This window comes from Molossus molossus, unplaced genomic scaffold, assembly GCF_014108415.1.
Source record: "Molossus molossus isolate mMolMol1 unplaced genomic scaffold, mMolMol1.p scaffold_m16_p_3, whole genome shotgun sequence".
Taxonomy (NCBI): domain Eukaryota; kingdom Metazoa; phylum Chordata; class Mammalia; order Chiroptera; family Molossidae; genus Molossus; species Molossus molossus.
Genome location: NW_023425366.1, coordinates 105,355,160 through 105,374,901, shown reverse-complemented (window position 1 = coordinate 105,374,901; position 19,742 = coordinate 105,355,160). Strand labels below are relative to the sequence as shown.

The 19,742-nt window shown below is 39.6% G+C and overlaps 1 protein-coding gene and 2 non-coding genes across 3 annotated transcripts; all 3 read left to right on the top strand.

Moving 5' to 3' along the window:
* The first annotated feature begins 7,351 nt into the window (after nucleotides 1-7,351).
* CCT6A (chaperonin containing TCP1 subunit 6A) lies at nucleotides 7,352-19,454 on the top strand. Its single transcript, XM_036280362.1, has 14 exons — nucleotides 7,352-7,573; nucleotides 8,001-8,064; nucleotides 10,917-11,051; nucleotides 11,901-12,074; nucleotides 12,835-12,938; nucleotides 13,772-13,882; nucleotides 14,150-14,309; nucleotides 14,403-14,485; nucleotides 16,213-16,309; nucleotides 16,613-16,760; nucleotides 17,176-17,309; nucleotides 17,711-17,813; nucleotides 18,726-18,798; nucleotides 19,047-19,454. The coding sequence occupies exons 1-14, from the start codon at nucleotides 7,437-7,439 to the stop codon at nucleotides 19,117-19,119; spliced, it is 1,596 nt and encodes a 531-aa protein (XP_036136255.1). The 5' UTR covers nucleotides 7,352-7,436; the 3' UTR covers nucleotides 19,120-19,454.
* LOC118643025 lies at nucleotides 11,639-11,773 on the top strand. Its single transcript, XR_004961918.1, has one exon. It is a non-coding gene; the product is annotated as a small nucleolar RNA SNORA22 (small nucleolar RNA).
* LOC118643023 lies at nucleotides 16,810-16,949 on the top strand. Its single transcript, XR_004961916.1, has one exon. It is a non-coding gene; the product is annotated as a small nucleolar RNA SNORA15 (small nucleolar RNA).
* Nucleotides 19,455-19,742: the final 288 nt, after the last annotated feature.

The window sequence follows — 19,742 nt, the reverse complement described above, 5'->3', positions numbered from 1 at the left end:
CCCTAAGATAAAAAATGAGATGAGTGCCCTGGCCGGTTTGGCTCAGCGGTTAGAGCGTCGGCCTGCGGTACAGAGAGACCCGGGTTTGGTTCCCGCTAAGGGCACGTACCTCGGTTGCAGTTTGTCCCCGGCCCTGGTTGGTCGTGCCACTCGATGTGTCCCTTTCACATCGATGTTTCTCTCTCTCTCTTTTCCTCTCTCTCCCTCCCGCTCTGTCTGAACAAAAAATGGAAAAATGTCCTCGGGTGAGGATAAAAAAAAATGAGATGAGTATGTTCACTCTCAGCATTCCAGTTCAACATTTTATTGAAAGTCCTCAGCAGTGTAATAAGGCAAGAAAAAGAATAAAACTGTTCTTTTTTTTCAGATGTCATAATTATCTACACAGAAAACCCAATGGCTCTGCAAGGAAAAACCTCCTACAACTAATAAGTAAGTTTAGTAAGGTCACAGGATACATGGTCAACATATAAAAGTCAGTCATATTTCTATACACTAGAAATTTTGAAACAAAAATGTCTAAAATATTTATAATAGCTACAAAAGAGAGATACTAAGGTATACATATTAAAACATTGATAAAAGAATTCAAAGAGCCCTGGCTGGTTTGGCTCAGCGGTTAGAGCATTGGCCTACGGTCCAGAGAGACCCCGGTTCGGTTCCCGCTAAGGGCATGTACCTCGGTTGCAGTTTGTCCCCGACCCTGGTTGGTTCGTGCAGGAGGCAGCCACTTGATGTGTCCCTTTCACGTCAATATTTCTCTCTCTCTCCTTCCCATTCTATCTGAACAAAAAATGGAAAAATGTCCTCGGGTGAGGATAAAAAAAAAAAAGAATTCAAAGAGCTAAATAAACAGAGAGACATTATGAATTGGATTACTCAACATACTGAAGATGTCAAGTCTCTCCAAATTGATCTATAAATTTCTTGCAGTTCCAGTCAAATTCCTGCCTGGGCAGTGTGGCTCATTTGGTTGGAGCATCATCCTGTACACCAAAAGGCTGCGGGTTAAATTCCCAGTCAGGGCACACACCTAGGTTTCTGGTTTGATTCCCCAGTCGGTGCTTGTATAGGAGGCAATCAATTGATATTTCTCTGTCACATCAATGTTTCTCTCACATTGATGTTTCTCTCTTTCTCTCTCTCAAATCAATAAAACATATCTTTGAGTAAGGATTTAAAAAAATATTTTTAAAGCTACAGAGTAGGTGAAAATATTTGCAAATCATATGCAAGTATATAAAGAACTCTCAAAACTCAACAAGTGAAAAATGAGCAAAAGATTTCAAAAAGCTCTTCACCAAAGAGAATATACAGAAGACAAATAGGAATGTGAAAAAAATGTTCAACATTAATCATTCATTAGGGAAACACAAATTTAAACTATGATAAGATATAACTACACACCTATTAGACTGGCTAAATTTTTTAAAAATCTGACAATACTAAGTAAAAGCAAGGATATGAAGCAACTGCACTTGTATATTACTGCTCAGAATGTGAAATGGAACAGGCATTCTGGAAAACAATATGGCAAAACCAGAATTCAAACCCCAATTTGGCAGTTTCTCATAAATATAAATATACATTTACTATATGACCCAGCAATCTCACTTCAAGGGAGAGAATCAAAACATCTTCACACAAAAATTTATACACAAATATTTAGAGCAACTCTATTCACATTTACCTGAAACTGGAAACACCTCAAATGTCTTTCAACAGGTGAATGGATAAACAAACTATTATGTCAACTCAACAGAATACTATTGCTATTGATCTAGGCAACAACTTGGCTGAATCTCAAGGCATTATGTTGCTTGAAAGAAGCCATTCTCAAAAGGTTACATGTGATATGATTCCATGTATAAAAGGTTGTTGAAAAGATAAAACTATAGTGACAACAAACAGAGGTGAAAGGAGGGTATGACTACAAAGACAGCAAGAGGGAATTTTGTTGTTGTTTTGGTTTTTTTTGGTATGCGCCCCTAGCAGGAACCGAACCCAGGACTCTGGCCCGCAGGTCGATGCTCCAACCGCTGAGCCAAGCCGGCCAGGGCAAGAGGGAATTTTTTGCAGTGATAAAAAAAATTCTCTTGATTGAGGTGGTAATTACACATGTCTATATGTGTAATAAAATTCACACACCCTAACTGGGAATTAAACCAATAATCCTTCAGTGTGCCAGCCAAAGCTCTATCCACTGGGCCACACCAGCCAGGGCTAAGTTTACTTTTGATAAATTGCTCCAGTAGCATCACAGGGAATAAAGGCAGAGCAACAACTAATTAGGGCACTATGGTAGTTATCCAAGTAAGAAATGGTCACGGCCTAAACCTGAGCGGTGGAAATGGGGACACAAAAAAGTGGAGAGAGTGGAGAGAGGTGATAACTGGTAAGTAAACATGAAAACCTTCAGGGAGTATGTGGAGATGGGGCCGGAGGCAAAAGGAGTGGTCAAGGGTGAAACCTAGGCTTTTGGCTCTCCCCTAATACAACAGTGTGACCTCGAGTTGTTCATTAAACCTCTATGTTGTTGTAATTGTCTGTGAAACTGGTTTAATGCATGACTACCAACTTCCAAGGATTCATATTAGGCTCAAATGAGACACTACATGTGAAGGTGCTATGAAAATTAAATGTTAATTACATGATATGAATGCAGTGACAGTTTACTGAATACCTTCTATGTCTGTCACAAGACAACATATGTTACACATGCAATCTCATTTACTTTTCTCTAAGATGTAACTGGCTCCTACTTTATAGATTAGAAAATTGAGTCCAAAAAGTTACGTAACTTGTCCAAGGTCACATACTGGTAAACATTGCAAAACTAGAATTCAAACTCAAATTGTTTGACTCGAGAATTCTTTCTAATACACCACCTTGCCTCATTAGGGTTCTTTCCTTAAAATGTTCTTCTTCATTGAAATTCCTTCTGAATCAAATAGCTAAACACCTGCTGTTACCTCAGTTTCTTCAATCACAAACTAAAATGGATCTTCTCCCAAAATATGACATTTTGCTTGAAATTCTCCAAAAGACATTCTAGAGTTCTCCCAATCTTTACATGCATTAGCATACAAGAAACAGTCCCTTGCTACTCTGTTTTGTATCATATAATGTAAATAATTAGTTTGAAAATATGATAACCAAGACTAGTAAAATGACATATGTAAATAGACTCCAGAGGAATCATGAGAATCCTTCTGTTTTGCTGCCTTTGTCTAATGCCTGATATGATGTTAGTGGAGATGTCTAATTTAAAACGCTGATATTTGCCCTGGCCAGTTTGGCTCAGCAGTTGGAGCATCTGCCAGCCAACCAAAGAGTCGCAGGTTCGATTCTGGTCAAGGGCACGCACCTCGGTTGCAGTTCATCTCAGGCCCTGGTGGGGTCATGGGGGAGGCAGCCAGTCGATGTGCCCCTCTCACCCAGATGTTTCTCTCTCTCTCCCTTCTCCTCCCTCCCACTCTATCTGAAAATAAATGGAAAAAATATCCTCAGGTGAGAATTAAAAAAAAAAATTTAATGCTGATATTTGTTCATTGTGAATTTTTTGCATTAATTTTGATTTTTGAAAACTATTACATTAGCTCTGGCTGGATAGTTCAGTTGGTTAGAGCATCATCCTGATACACCAAGGTTGCAGGTTTGATCCCTGATCAGGGCACATATAAGAACCAACCAATGAATGCATGAATAAATGCAACAACAAATCTGTTTGTTTCTCTCTCTCCCTTCCTCTCTTTCTAAAATCAATTTACAAATTTAAAAAAATATTGTGTTAAAATATTATTGATCTCAATTACTGAGCTTTTAGTGCCCCTTAAATTTTGCACCTCAGAAGAAAGTCTTTCCACTTCCCCTTTCCCTACCTGCAAGCAGATGCCTGAAATTCTACAATCTTCATCTCTGTTCACGTCCCCACATATATCTCTAATGGCAGTTAAGCAAATCTGCTTACACAGCAAGTAACATCAAGAGTCTCCTATTGTGTTATGCTATTACTCAAACTTAGATAGATGCTTTTTGATTTTCCAATACACAAATCCAAGTAAAAGCATTATATACCGGGATATTCGCTGCTGCCTGAATAGCAGAAGACTGGGAACAACCTAAACATCAACCAGTAGGTGACTGGTTAATCATGTCATTCTTACAACAAACATCATTCAGCTGTCTATAAGAACAAGAAATCCCTGCCCTGGCCAGTTTGGCTCAGCAATTAGAGCATCGGCCTGAGGACCAGAGAGTCCTGGGTTCGGTTCCCACTAAGGGCAGGTACCTTGGTTGCAGTTTGTCTCCGGCCCCGGTTGGGGTCATGTGGGTAGCAACCACTTGATGTGTCTTTCTCACATCAATGTTCCTCTCTCTCTCTCCCTCCTGCTCTATCTGAAGATAAATGGAAAATAAAAATGTCCTCGGGTAAGGATTAAAAAAAAGAATAAGGAATCCCTGTATTGATATGGTACAATCTTCAAGATAAGAGTATAATACACCGAACTGTGTGGAGAAAAAATGCTCTTATTTATACATATGTATTTATTTATAAATTCAGAAAGCATCTGGGGAAATTCAGAGCATCTAAAGGTCACTTGTGGCCCAGCCAGTGTGGCTCAGTGAATTGAACGTCATCCCATGGACTAAGAGGTTCCGGCTCGATTCCCCGTCAGGGTACATGCCTGGGTTTTGGGCTTGATCCCCAGTAGGGAACGTGCAGGAGGCAGCTGATTCATATTTCTTTCTCACATAGATATTTCTCTCTCTCATCCTCCCTCTCTCTCTAAAAAATAAAAACATTGTAAAAAAATAAGTAAATAAAATAAAGGTAACTTGTGCTTGTCCAAGGAAGATACACCAGAGAGAGGAAGACAACTTTTACCATATACCCTTTGGCACCTTTTGAATTCAGAACAATTTTCATTATTATCTATAAAAGTAAAATATAAAACATTACTAAATACCTGGTACTCAAGGGGACTGAATACTCTTGTAGACATCTTTAAGAATTTTTCTGTCTTAAAAATAGAGTCCTCTCTTGCCCTGGCCAGTTTTGCTCAGTGGTTAGAGAGTCGGCCCATGGACCAAAGAGTTTTGGATTCAATTCCAGTCAAGGGCACGTACCTCAGTTGCAGTTCGGTCCCTGTCCCTGGTCAGGGTCATGTGGGAGGCAACCAGTCGATGTGTCTCTCTCACATTGATGTTTCTCTCTCTGTCCCCCTCCCTCCCACTCTATCTGAAGATAAATGGAAAAAAAAAAAAGAGTCCTCTCAAAAAACTGGACACCTGCCCTGGCCGGTTTGGCTCAGCAGTTAGAGCGTCGGCCTGCGGTCCCGAGAGACCAGGGTTCGGTTCCCGCTAAGGGCACGTACCTCGGTTGCAGTTTGTCCCTGGCCCTGGTTGGTCGTGCGGGTGGCAGCCACTTGATGTGTCCCTTTCACATCGATGTTTCTCTCTCTCTCTCCTTCCCACTCTATCTGAACAAAAAATGTCCTCGGGTGAGGATAAAAAAAAAAAAAAAAAGTAAAAAAAAAAAAAAAAATGGACACCATTGTTCAATCAAGTGTGAGTTTTCAAACCTGCCTTGAGGGCCTAAGGCCTCAGCAGTGTGTTCTGGGTCTGAAGGGTGAACTGACTCTTGCTTCACTTCAACTGCCATCGCACCAATCCTATAGCTTTCTAAAGGTATCTAGCACTTTCTACCTTGCATTTATTATATTGTTTCATTTTCCCTAGGCCTAAACCACCTAGGATATTAGGCGAGGGTCCTGTTTATGTAAGAAACATCCAAATTTTAAAAAACACATTTTTATGAGTTTATTTGAAACAAGCTGACAACATACACTGGGAAGCAAGATCTCAATGGATTGAGAAAGGCTCCAGAGAGTGGCAGTTTTGCAGCTTATTCTATACATTATAATTAAGGAGGACAGTAAGGAAGGTTACATGAAACCCATTGGTGGTGGATTAGTGAGGTGGAAGGAAACATAGAAGGGAAACCTCTAGGATTGAATAAAAGGCAACATGGAGAAACACATATTTCTTTTACATTGGTGGGTAAAGGATAGGTAATAACTAACATTTATGTCACCTTGGCTGATGTGGCTCATTTGGTTAAGCGTCCTCCCCATTGCACCCAAAGGTTCCTGGTTTGATTCCGGGTCAGGACACATAACCCTGTTGGGGACTCAATCCCAGGTAGAGGGTGTGCAGGAGGCAGCCGAAAGATGTTTCACTTTCACATCTGTGTTTCACCCTTTCTCTCTCCCTCTCCCCAAAAATCAATAAAAATGTATTTTTAAATTAACATATATAACACAAAAAGATGGTATTTGAGGAACAAGAAATTGAGGGCTTCTGTGGTCTGCGCTCTGGTGCCAGCAGTTTTACCTTCCACGGGCAGGAAAGGACATTTCAAAGATATGTTATCCTAGTCCGGGCCGGTTTGGCTCAGTGGTTAGAGTGTCCACCTGCAGTCCAGAAACCCGGGTTCGGTTCCCACTAAGGGCATGTACCTCGTTGCAGTTTGTTCCCGGCCCTGGTTGGTCATGCGGGTGGCAGGCACTTGATGTGTCCCTTTCACATCTCTCTCTCTCTCGCTCTCCCCCTCCCACTCTACCTGAAGGAAAAATGTCCTCACGTGAGTTTTTTAAAAAAAGAAAAAAGATATGTTATCCTAGATGCATAAGAACAATGGACAGAACTCACTTAAGTAAGTATTGTCCGCTGCTAAGGAAGCTATATAGGCCTGGGATGTGACCACCTGCTATGAACTGCCCGGTTAGTAATTTGTGATCAGACCATCCTATGGGGTTACTTTTGGTCACTGAGCTTGTCAGGCCTGCCACGTGGCCCGCTAAGCTTGACAGGCTTACTGCACAGCCCCCTTTTCTTTCACAGCCCTTATTAGACTCGTTACAGTATCACCACAGGACCTAGGACATTGCCAAGCACACCGTGTACAGTCCAGAAAACGCTGATAACAGGCATAAAAGGGAGGAAACAAGGCAAAATGCGGGAGCCGGGCAGGGAGAAAGCCCACCCTACACCCCGCAGTCAGAGACCTCCAGGAAATAGCGCCCGCACCCTAGTAACGTCCAGACGCGCCTGGCCCACAGCCTCCGAGTCGGGACCGCAGAGCTGGGCCCCGGCCCGTGGTAACACGAACCGCGGGAGCCCTACTGCCGAAGTAACAGGCCCCTCCCGTGCGCAATGGCGCCGTAGCCCCGGCGCGAGAGGCGGGGCCGCAGGACTGAGACCCAATGAGCGGCGCCGGCGGCCCCGCGGCCCAATGGTGGCGGCGCGTGGGCACGCTGGAGGCGGGCAGGGCGCGCCCGACTTTTCCAGAAGACCCGGATAGCGCCTCCCCGCCACGCTGAGCCAGCTTGGGGCATTCTTTGCGGCGGGTCTCCTCCTCTGCTGGCTAAGCCATGGCGGCCGTGAAGACCCTGAACCCCAAAGCCGAGGTGGCCCGAGCCCAGGCAGCGTTGGCGGTCAACATCAGCGCGGCCCGGGGGCTGCAGGACGTGCTGAGGACCAACTTGGGGCCTAAGGGCACCATGAAGATGTAAGGCGGGGCCGGAGGGGAGGGCCGGGCGGGCACCGCGCTCCTCGCGCCGCCACCGGTCTGATACCGGAGTCGTGGTCTGGAGCCCGCCGCCTCCGGGCGCTGCGGCCCGTTTTCCCGCGTTCTCCCTGGTCGGGCCTGTTTCCTGCCCCGGCCATTTCCTCTTGTAGTTGGTGCAGTCTCCGCGGAGAACAAAGCTGCCCGCGTGCGCCGCGCTCCCTCGTGCTCTGGGACTCCAGCGACCCTGGGCGCTCCGCTGACTTTCTTAGGCGGGAGGGGGTGGGCACTGCACCATTCCTATTTCCGGGAGGAGAGGACCGACCCCAGGGCCCCAACTCCTTAGGACCTGGGTAAAGCACGGGTTTGGGGGAGTCACTTTGGTCTCCGCTGAAAAAGTCACACTGATTCATTTCTGCCTATTGAACAGGCTTGTTTCTGGTGCTGGAGACATCAAGCTTACTAAAGATGGCAATGTGCTTCTTCATGAAATGGTGAGAGGCCGCAGTACTAGGTCAAAAACGTCTTCGTTTTCCGTGTTACATTTGATTTGTAGGAAGATCTTTAATATTTATTCCCAAGGTAGGAAGACATCATATTCATTACTCCTCAGCAGGAAGTCTTCAGACCGTGGAAGTAGTAGAAAAGAAATGTAATCAGGAATAGTAGTCACAGCAGTACAGTGAGGAGCCCTATAGTCTTCTTGTTTTTTAATTCCTACTCCTGAGCGATTAAGGCCTGGTTAAAGGACTGTAATTATTAAAATTAATTCTAATAAAATCTGAAAAATGAAGTGGTTGACATGATCAGATAGGCAAAATGAGATAGTTTATACTTTTTCTCTTTTTATTTTCATTATATATTTTTTATCCTCACTCGACATTTTTTGCATTTATCTTCAGATAGGGAGGGAAGAGAGAGAGAGAGAAATAAACAGTGTAAGAGAGACACATCTAGTGGTTGCCACCCACACGACCCTAACCAGAGCAGGGACAAACTGCAACGGAGGTGCGTGCCCTTAGAGGGAACCGAACCCAGGACTCTGGTCCGTTTGTCGATGCTCTAACCGCCAAGCCAGGGCTCTCTTTTTAAAACAGCGATCAGATTTTTCTATTACATCTTATCTTTCCACCTCCAGCTGAAGGGGAGATAAATCTCTGCTTAACCATTTTAAAAGTCCCAGTGACCAAGAATATGAGATTATTGAGAGGATCGATTGTTTTATTTACTTTTAAATATTGTATTTATTTTCTTTCTCACCTGAGGATATTTTTTCCATTGATTTTTAGAGAGAGTGGAAGAGAAGGAGGGAAACATCGATGTGAGAGGGGCACATGGATTGCTTGCCTCCTGCATGCACCCCAATCAGATTGAATGTACCCAGATACTGTCCTTGACTGGGAATCAAACCCAAGACCCTTGCTGCCCAGGCCTATGCTAGACTGAGCCACACCAGCCAGGGCAAATTTTTTAATTTAAATCATTTTTTAATTTTCAGGATCAATTGTTTCTACATTTCTAAATTCTCCAAACTTAGCAGTTTATTTTATTTTTTATCCTCACCCGAGGACATTTTTTCATTTTTTGTTCAGATAGAGTGGGAGGGAGAGAGAGAGAGAGAAACATCGACATGAAAGGGACACATCGAGTAGCTACCTCCTGCATGACCCAGCCAGGACCTGGGACAAACTGCAACCGAGGTACGCGCCCTTAGCGGGAACCAAACCCGAGTCTCTCTGGACCGCTGAGCCAAACTAGCCGGGGCCAAACTTAGCAGTTTAAATCCAAGAAAAGGAAATGACTTGCCTGTGTTTTGAGTTCAGAATAAAATTTTGGGTTCTGAAAGTAGGGAAACTTATCTTCAGTAAAGACTGGCTAACCTAAAAGGTATAGTTTTTCTTTGTTTTTAGTGGGCCAAATGGTTGCCTATGCTAGCTGAGAACAGTGGGGGTGAGTTTAAACTTAATGTCAGAAAAGTTGTATCTGCATGGCTTTTTAATTTTTACTTGATTTGTTTGAAATTGTAAAATACAACAAACAGAGAAGAACATTAAACATTTATAGTTTAACAAGAAACTATAAAGAAAATAGTGAGAAGTATACAGTATCACCTGTGTAGTGTCAAAAATAGTTAACATCAGCAAATTTAGATAATGAGATAGTCTTCAAGATGACTGGACTGGATTCTTAAAACTGTCTGTGTCACCCTGGCTGGTTTGGTCAGCAGTAGAGTGTCAGCCCATGGACCCATGAGTTGCAGGTTTGATTCCGGCCAAGGCACATACCTTGGTTGCAGTTTGTCCCTGGCCCTGTGGGAGGCAACCGGTCAGTGTGTCACTCTAAGGTCGATGTTTCTCTGTAATGTCTCCGTCTCACCCTGTCTCTCCCTCTCACTCTATCTGAAGATAAATGGGAAAATATCCTTGGGTGAGGATTTAAGAAAAAAACTGTCATTGTCCCCAAAGACAAAGGGCTGGGAACTGTTCTAGATTAAAGGTGAATGGGGAGACGTAAAAACCAAAAGCAGTGCAAGGGCCTTGACTGGTTTTACAATTAAGAATCTGTGGACATTTGATGAATATCATGTTCTTCCAAAGCTTTTCCATGCAGTGATTTAGCATCCCCTGGTGATCTTTGCTAAGAGGGCTATTTTTTTTTACTTTCTTTTTAATTATTTGGTCAGTGCCAAGTAGTACTGGAGGCTGCTGGGCTTTCATTTTAGAAGGCACCTGTTTTATTCCCACAAGAGTCCTAGATTTGTCATAAAGAGGCATGCATAGGATTGAAATTATGTGTTACTGTACTTGTTAGCTCTATCACCTTGAAGAAACTTGAAATGAACCTCAAATTTTCTTATCAGTAAGTTGCAAATAATTGAGAAGTAAACAAGATTTATACATGAAAATGTGTAAAATAACTAATGGATAGTTTTTGTTGTTGTGTTATCCTCACCTGAGGACCTTTTTTTTTGCATTTATCTTCAGATAGAGAGGGAGGGAGAGAGGGAGGAAAAGAGAGAGAGAAACATCAACAGGAGAGAGAGACATTGACTGGTTGCCACCCACACAACCCCAACCGGGGCTGGGGACAAACTGCAACCTAGGTATGTGACCTTAGTGGGAACCGAACCCAGGACTCTCTGGTCCGCAGGCCGACGCTCTAACCGCTGAGCCAGACTCGCCACGGCAAATGGTTAGTTTTTAATCAAAGTAATAGTATAGCTTAACAATTGGGCGATTTGTGTACATAGCTTTTCATAAGGGGACCTTTCACACATTTTAAGGTATACTTGGATTGTTTTAAGTTACTTAATTTTTATTTATTTTTTTATTTTTTTACTTTTCAGCAAATTCAACACCCAACAGCCTCCTTAATAGCCAAAGTAGCGACAGCCCAGGATGACATAACTGGTGACGGTACCACCTCCAATGTCCTAATCATTGGAGAGCTGCTGAAACAGGCGGATCTCTACATTTCTGAAGTATACATGATTCTTAAGCTTCTGTGATACTTTATTGTGCATAAGAAATAATCTGAGTTTTGTTTATATAAATTGATGTGTAATAGTAGCTGAGGCCATAGAATGTGAAGAGCAGGGGCTTAGATCTGGGAACCAGAGTCTTGATCTTGGTCTGACACAAATTTATTGTGATCTTGAACAAGTAAAGGAACTTTCCTTGGCCTGCAAGGTTTTTTTTTTTATCAAGTTGCATTGCATATATGATTTATATCTGTCTATAATGTAGATTAGAACTTAAGATCCAAAAGTGGGATGTTCAGGACTAGGCATATTTATAAGGAAAAAGCCAGCCAAAAACTTAAATAAAAATTCTGTAACTTTTTTGGCCCTGAGTAGTTCCAGGGTTAAAGCAAACCTTAGTAAATACTAATCTGATATTAGGAAGAACGTCCTGGGAAAACAGAGGAAACAGAATCTTAGTCTCCCTGTCTACTTTTTATTAGTAAATGATAGGAATTTATTTCAGATTACCAATAGAAAAGATATAATAGACCCATTGATTGTAGGTTGTTGTGACATACTGAATTTTTGTTACTATTCCGTGCAGTTTGCACAGTGAACACCCAAGTGTGCTTTATAGTTCCCTTGGCTTTGACTCTGTGCTAGAGTAACGTCTGTTCTTTTTCCTCTGCATTGAAAGGACTGTTTATCCTTTTAAATGTATTCAGAAAGTCAGCACATTATATTGTATTAAAGGGTATGAATAATCAAGAATAAATCTTCAAAAATGTACTTATCATGAACTATAGTTGCATCTAATAGAAGAACTCCAGGGTTAGGGGTGGTTTTGTAATGGTGTCTTTATTATAGGGTCTTCATCCCAGAATAATAACAGAAGGATTTGAAGCTGCAAAGGAAAAGGCACTTCAGTTTTTGGAACAAGTCAAAGTAAGCAAAGAGATGGACAGGGAAACACTCATAGATGTGGCCAGAACATCTCTGCGTACTAAAGTTCATGCTGAACTTGCTGATGTCTTAACAGAGGTATGTGTTTAATTAAAAACCCCTGATTTTAGAAACATCAGTATACTTAACCAATTTCAGCTATAGGGTACTCTCTGAAGTCCTAATAGTATCATGCTGTGAAATAAGTAGGTTGTTTTTTGTTTTTGTTTTTGTTTTTTTGTGGCAATGATAATCTATCTGATCTCTGTCCCTAAAAAGTAAAATGCGAAAATCAAATAATCGTGTACTTGACCAGGTTATAAAGATAGAGTCAGAGCTTTCATTAAAAGGTTTATTAAATGGAGATTTTGTTGTTAAAAAAGCTTAACTGTTATCAGTGTTTTCAATAAAATAGTAGGAGGAATGTCAGTGATTCTTTAGGTAATGACAAATTGAGATTTCAGAAATGTAAATGACGCCCAGCTGGTGTAGCTCAGTGGTTGAGCATCGACACATGCACCAAGAGGTCTCAGGTTCTGTTCCTGGTTAGAACACATGCCCAGGTGTGGGCCAGATCACCAGTGGGGAGCATGCAGGAGGTGGCCAATTGATGTTTTTCTCTCTCTCGCCCTCTCACTTCCTCTCTCAAATCAATAAAGGGGAAAATAGCACTAAAAAAAAGGAAGTATAAATGACTTCAGCCCTTTGCAGATAAGTATTCTGTTAGTTCATAGAAAAAGACTTAGATCAATTCAAAAGATTTTAAAATTGAAACTGTCTAACTTCTGCAGAACAAGTTAACATAAGTATCTTGACTTCTGCAAATCAAATTCATTTAATGGTTATACCCTTATTTTAGGCTGTAGTTGACTCCATTTTGGCCATTAAAAAACAAGATGAACCTATCGACCTCTTCATGGTTGAGATCATGGAGATGAAACATAAATCTGAAACTGATACAAGGTAGGTGGTGCAATACTGTGAAATACTTATAGTGTGTTTACAAATTTACAGGCATGTTATACAACACATTTTTTTAAATTAATTTATTTTTTATTAATTAATTTTTGTTACAGATGTTTCTCCTTTTTCCCCCACTGATTCCCCCCTCCCCCTCCCTTCCTGCCCTTTCCCTAGTTTGTTGTCCATGTCCACTGTTCATGCATACATGCATATAAATTCTGTGGTTTATCTCTTCCCCACCACCCTACAACACATTTTTTTGGCTGTTTGGTTTTTTTTCTTCAAATTAATATGTATTGCCTAGATGAGTTTTTAATATACTCAGTAATATTTATTCTTGAGGTTAATGGTGTAATGTGTTTATAATCAGAATGATTCAGAAAAGTGAGCTACATCAGTTATTTGGCATTTATTTCAAAGGTCTAGTTTGAAAACATTAAAAAAAAAAAAGACTTTAAAACAATTTGATAATCCACTGGTTGAGACATTTTCTCTGCAGAATTTTTCGTACAAGATAAAATTGTTTTTGTCTTGTTCTGGAATATTGCTTTTTCAAATTGAGCCTACCTAGGTTTCACCCAAAAGTCTTATTCAAATAACTCAAGAAATTAAGCTGATTGTGTGAAAATTGTTAATACATTGTCTCAGATCCATGTTTTAATTTTGTTAGCGTATGCTACACCATCTGAAAGTCAATAATATGATTATTTCAATATATTTTTTAGTTGTAGTTAACAGATGATATATTAGTTTAAGGTATATAACATAGTGATAGATGTTTATATACTGTACTTTATGAAGTGAGTACCATACTCTTTTATGTGTTTTAACAGCTTAATCAGAGGTCTTGTTTTGGACCACGGGGCACGGCATCCTGATATGAAAAAAAGAGTAGAAGATGCATACATCCTCACATGCAATGTGTCATTAGAATATGAAAAAACGTGAGTTTAGATCCTCCTGCAAATGAAATTGGTTGGTATTTTGGGCAAGTCACTTCTTTCTGAGACTCATTTTCTCTACTGTATGGACAATAATGCCTCAGTTGGGTTTGGGGAATTCTAGGAACTAAACTCACAATATACCAGGGGCAGGATTGGAATTAAGTGACTAATTTGTTAAATAAAGACTAACCCAGTTTGAGACTGCTGGCTTATCTTCTCAAAAAATAAACATTCGCCCTCTCACCCCTTTGTATTTTTTTCTAATAGAGAAGTGAATTCTGGCTTTTTTTACAAGAGTGCAGAAGAGAGAGAGAAACTAGTAAAAGCTGAAAGAAAATTCATTGAAGATAGAGTTAAAAAAATAGTAGAACTGAAAAAGAAAGTCTGTGGCGACTCAGATAAAGGATTTGTTGTTATTAATCAAAAGGTGAGAATGAATTTTGCTTTATAAATTAGTCTGAATCATCCGTTTTTATTTTTCAGGTGAAATATATTGAAACTAATTTTTTTGTTGTTACAGGGAATTGACCCATTTTCCTTAGATGCTCTTGCAAAAGAAGGCATAGTAGCTCTGCGCAGAGCGAAAAGAAGAAATATGGAAAGGTACAGATAGCAGATCACCTGAGCAATGTGAATTTTTGCAGGTTAAATAGGATTATTCCTTTTTCTCCCTCTACTTATTTATTTTCTTTATTGATGTTAGAGAGAGGAAGGATGAGAGGGAGAGATAGGAACATCAATGAGAGAACATCGAATGACTGCCTCCTGCATGCCCCGCCCCCCCAATCAACCACTGAGCCACACTTGCGGGGCTGTATTGTGTGTGTGTGATAAAATACACATAATACAAAATTTATCATTTTCTCATTTTTATAAGTGTAAAAAAGATTCAGTGGCATTAAGTTACATTCATATTGTGTGCAACCATCACTATTACCCATTTTCAGAACTTTTTCATCATCTCAAACTAAAAGTATACCCATTAAACAATTAGTCTCATCTTTTCTTCCCCATACCCCTTTCCCTGTAAATACTCTTCTATTTTCTGTCCCTGTGTATTTGGTACCTCATACAATAATTCCCCTTTTGTGTCTGATTTATTTCACTTAGCATAATGTTTTCAAAGTTTATTTGTGATGTAGTATGTATTAGAATTTCATTCCTTTTTATGGACAAATATTTCATTGTATGGATAATATCACATCCTTGTTTATCAACTCAGTGGGTATTTAGGTTTCTACCTTTTGACTATCATGAATAATGCTGCTATGAACATTGTTTTATACTTATTTTATTATTTTAATTTTTTTATTGATTTTAGAGAGGATGGGAGAGGAAGAGAAAGATAGAAACTTTGATGAGAGAGAATATCGATTGGCCGCCTCCTGCATACCCCCACTGGGGATTTGGCCCACAACCTGGGCATGTGCCCTGACTGGGAATTAAACCAGCAACCTCTTGGTGCATGGGTTGATGCTCAACCACTGAGCCACACTGGCCGGACTATACTTGTTTTGTTTTATTTTATTATTATTATTTCTTTATTAAGAGAGAGAGAGAGAACCATTGATGAGAAAGAACATCAATTGGTCACCTCTGCATTCTCCCCACCAGGGATTGGGTCCACAACCTGAGTATGTGGCCTGACCTGGAATCAAACCAGTGACCTCTTGGTGCATGGGTTGATGCTCATCCACTGAGCCATACCAGCCTGGCAACTTGTTTATTTTATTTTATTTTTTTATCCTCACTCGAGGACACTCTTCCATTCTTTGTTCAGATAGAGTGGGAGGGAGAGAGAAGAAGAGAGAGAGAGAGAAACAGCGACCTGAAAGGGACACTTCGAGTGGTTGCCACCCGCATGACCCAACCAGGGCCGGGGACAAACTGCAACTGGGGTATATGCCCTTAGCGGGAACTGAACCCAGGACTCTCTGGACCGCAGGTTGATGCTCCAATTGCTGAGCCAAACCAGCCAGGGCAAACTTGTTTTATTTTTAAAACATGACATATGCTGTACATATTTTTCCATGTCCAGAGGATAGCATCAAGGGGTTTTAGAGAAATACAGGAAAGAACTCTTGTAGACCTTTCGATTTTGTATCAGAGGAGTATTTGCTGACTTGGGGAGAGTGATTTAAATGGAGGGCTAGGAGAAAAGTCTGATTTTCAGCTGGTGGTTGGTAAATGGAAAGGTTTAAGTTAAAGTGCATTTTAGAATATAATTTTAGTATGTAATTCTGAAAGATTGCTTTCTAAAAATCATTCTTTTCTTTAAACATAATTAATAAAAATAATTTACATCTTCTTAAAATATTTCAATATTTCAGGCTGACTCTTGCTTGTGGTGGGATAGCTCTAAATTCTTTTGATGACCTAAATCCTGATTGTTTGGGACATGCAGGACTTGTCTATGAATATACCTTGGTAAGTGTATTTTCTTTCCAAAGATAATACTTACTGGTTTATGAATTCTTAAGTAGTAAAAACTTATTCGAACTTGGGATAAGATTGATGCTTTGTTTACATACATTTAAATGGTATGTGTATGTGTAGCAATGATACTCCTTTGGTGGGAAAGTCACATTTCTTTTATGTGTGATCCATCCCCCCACCCCCAAATTGCTTTAATATGATTAAGTGTTTTCTGTTAATAAATGCCATTTATCATTTCTTCTCTGATAATTGTACAGCCATGTCTTGTTTTTTGAAAATATTCTCTTTACATAGGGAGAAGAGAAGTTTACCTTCATCGAGAAATGTAACAATCCGCGCTCTGTCACATTATTGGTCAAAGGACCAAATAAGCACACACTCACTCAAATCAAAGATGCAATAAGAGATGGCTTGAGAGCTGTTAAAAATGCTATTGATGATGGTAAGAACCTCATTTTATTCAAACTATATTCCTTTTGCTAGTCTGAAAGGCATGGCTGAATACTGTGTTCTTTTATTCGGTAGTTTACACAGCCAGACACCATGCAAAAGTAAAGTCTTCCCTTTGAAATGGCTATGGTGGTATGCCAGGTTTCTTCATGGTATATCATTACTAAAAGTGGATACAAATAAATAAGCACTTGTAAGAGCTTCTAAGTGCTATCTAAATGGAATCACGCTATTTGATATGTTGCTTGTATTTTTTTCAAATGCAATATTAGAATTGATGTGGTTATACTGAAGTCTCAAGAAGTTAATGGCTTTCATGTATGTGTGTTTTAATTTATGTTTTCTTGTAATTTTACAGTTTTCTTCGTAGCTTAGCATTTTGTCTTTTCTCCCCACCCACCCAACAGGCTGTGTAGTTCCAGGTGCTGGTGCAGTGGAAGTGGCAATGGCAGAGGCCCTGATTAAACATAAGCCCAGTATAAAGGGCAGGGCCCAACTTGGAGTCCAAGCATTTGCTGATGCATTGCTCATTATTCCCAAGGTCTGACTACTTCAACAGTTAATTTTCTAAGATACACCAAAATGATTTAGTTGATGAATGTGAAAGCTTTTTGATAATGTGGTTTTTTTCATAATGTGGATTTTGAATAAGTTTGATCAGTTTTCTCCCTAACACTAGAACATCCAAAATGTATTTGGTTTCCCTGGAAAGGAAACTTGAATATCTGAAGTTTCATATGGCAAGAGATAACTATTTTAATAGGGTTTAAAAGGTAAAAGGGGATAAAATGGAGTATAAGCTTGCTTTTTGTTTAAGTTAAACTGCAATTGATAGTTATGATTTTCTATTGAATATCAATTGGATATACTGTTTATTTATTGTGTACTTGACTATCAGTTCTTAGGTTTTGTATTTTAAAGGATTAAATTTGTTTGCTTTAGGTTCTTGCTCAGAATTCTGGTTTTGATCTTCAGGAAACACTAGTTAAAGTTAAAACAGAACATTCAGAATCAGGTCAACTTGTGGGTGTGGACTTGAACACAGGTAAGAGAATGCAATTATTTGTAGGGGGAAAACTGGGCAATATAGGTGAGGGTAAAGTCAGGAAGAATCAAAAGACTATTGGGGAGTTGTTTTACAGTTTAATGTTAGTCCTACCTGTGAACTCTGGTTTCTAAAATAATGGTATAAAATGGAATGACTAGATATAGTAATTAAGGGAATTGATTATATACATTTGAATAGTTTCAAAGAGTATGGATTTGTTGATATTGCTGAGTGGTGGTAGGTGGTTCAGGTTAATATTGAAAGGTTTCATATTGGGTTTACTTTCCTCGGTTTTTTATCAGAAACTTTGGTAAGAATAAATTAGGTGATCATGTTCACTGGTTTTAAAAAAAAAAAAGCTGAGGATAGCAAATAATGCTGGAAGAGGGGACCAAATGTAATTAAATGTTTAAAGCCCTGTCTTAGACCAGTGTAAGAGCACAAATTATATAAGTACAAAGTGGAAGAGATAACTGAGATACATCCAATCAATGTAAGACGTATTGGCAACAGCATCATTTACATTTAAGTTAATAAAAATGGTTTCTGGAATGAGGAAAATGATAAGCCCATTTTGCCCAGATTATAGTTCAAGTGCTATTATTTAATATGGACAAATGTGTCCAGAAAAAACAAGATATTCATACATTTGGTAATGAAATAGAGCTTTTCCTATCACTTGAAGTCTTTTCAGTAGAGATTGGTCACTCATCTAAGATACTATGCACAGGAATTACGGTTTGGAGTACAAAAGTGGACTAATTGAGGAACTTTAGGTTCTCATAGTCAATACTGGAGGAAAGTAATCAATGATAAGCAAAGCAGCCCAAAATACTCTGTTCTTTTAGACAGCATTCTGATCTCATGACCTGCTATGTATGATTTTAAGACTACTGGATTACTTTTCAGGTGAGCCAATGGTAGCAGCAGAAGTAGGCATATGGGATAACTATTGTGTAAAGAAACAGCTTCTTCACTCCTGGTAAGTTTGGGAAAGCCAAAACTAAAATAACCTTTAGGTAGTCATCATACTCTTAATTTGGTGTATTCTGTTTTATTTCTCCTCCCATAAAAATGTAAGAAAACAAGAGTAGAAATGAAAGTTGACTTTTATGTATGGAGGGGGAAAGGGAAATTTAATTGGATGTAATTTGCACAGTTTAGTTGGAAATTGAGTTGGATTAGGGTTCCTATCTGAAATCTGAGCCATCTGACTTCTCCCCCTTTCAGCACTGTGATTGCTACCAACATTCTTCTGGTCGATGAGATTATGCGAGCTGGAATGTCTTCTCTAAAAGGTTGAATTGAAGCTTCCCTTGTATTACCTGAATCATGAAGACTCTACTGAGAGATCCTAAGAATACAGCTGTGGAATTTTTGTCCTAGCTTCAAATGATTTTCAAAGGAATTTTCTTTCCCCGGATGAAGAAAGGAGAGAACACTGGCACTACCTACTCAAATTCCAAAGTCTGAAATTGTAATTACAGTATTTTTTAAATTGCACTCAGTGTATGTACAATAAGTAGGCCGTTTTCACCCAATATGCAGAGGATGTTTTGCATTAGCTTCTGTGATACAAAAATACATGTTAGAAAAACATATGTTATCTATCTTATTAAATATTCCTTGAAAAACACATTTTAATGGTTTTTAATAATTCTTTCTAATGATGTATTTTAATTTATCCAATAGTTCCCTATTAAGCATTTAAGATTTTTATGCTAATATAAATAACACTTAAGTAACTTACAGTTTTGAAAGCATTCCTGTTTCCTTAGTACAAATTGCCATGGGTAAAACAATTGGATCTTTTTTTTGTTAATGTTTTCTATTGAATTTTTTAAAAACTCACCCAAGGATTATTTTCCATTCATCTTCAGATAGAGTGTGAGGGAATGAGAGGGACACATCGATTGGTTGCCTCTT

Excerpts from the sequence above, each read along its gene's own strand:
- CCT6A (XM_036280362.1), top strand. The coding sequence starts at position 7,437 with ATGGCGGCCGTGAAGACCCTGAACCCCAAAGCCGAGGTGGCCCGAGCC. Across the intron at positions 14,310-14,402 it reads TTGTTGTTATTAATCAAAAG|GGAATTGACCCATTTTCCTT; the intron begins GTGAGAATGAAT and ends TTGTTGTTACAG. Across the intron at positions 18,799-19,046 it reads AAACAGCTTCTTCACTCCTG|CACTGTGATTGCTACCAACA; the intron begins GTAAGTTTGGGA and ends TCCCCCTTTCAG.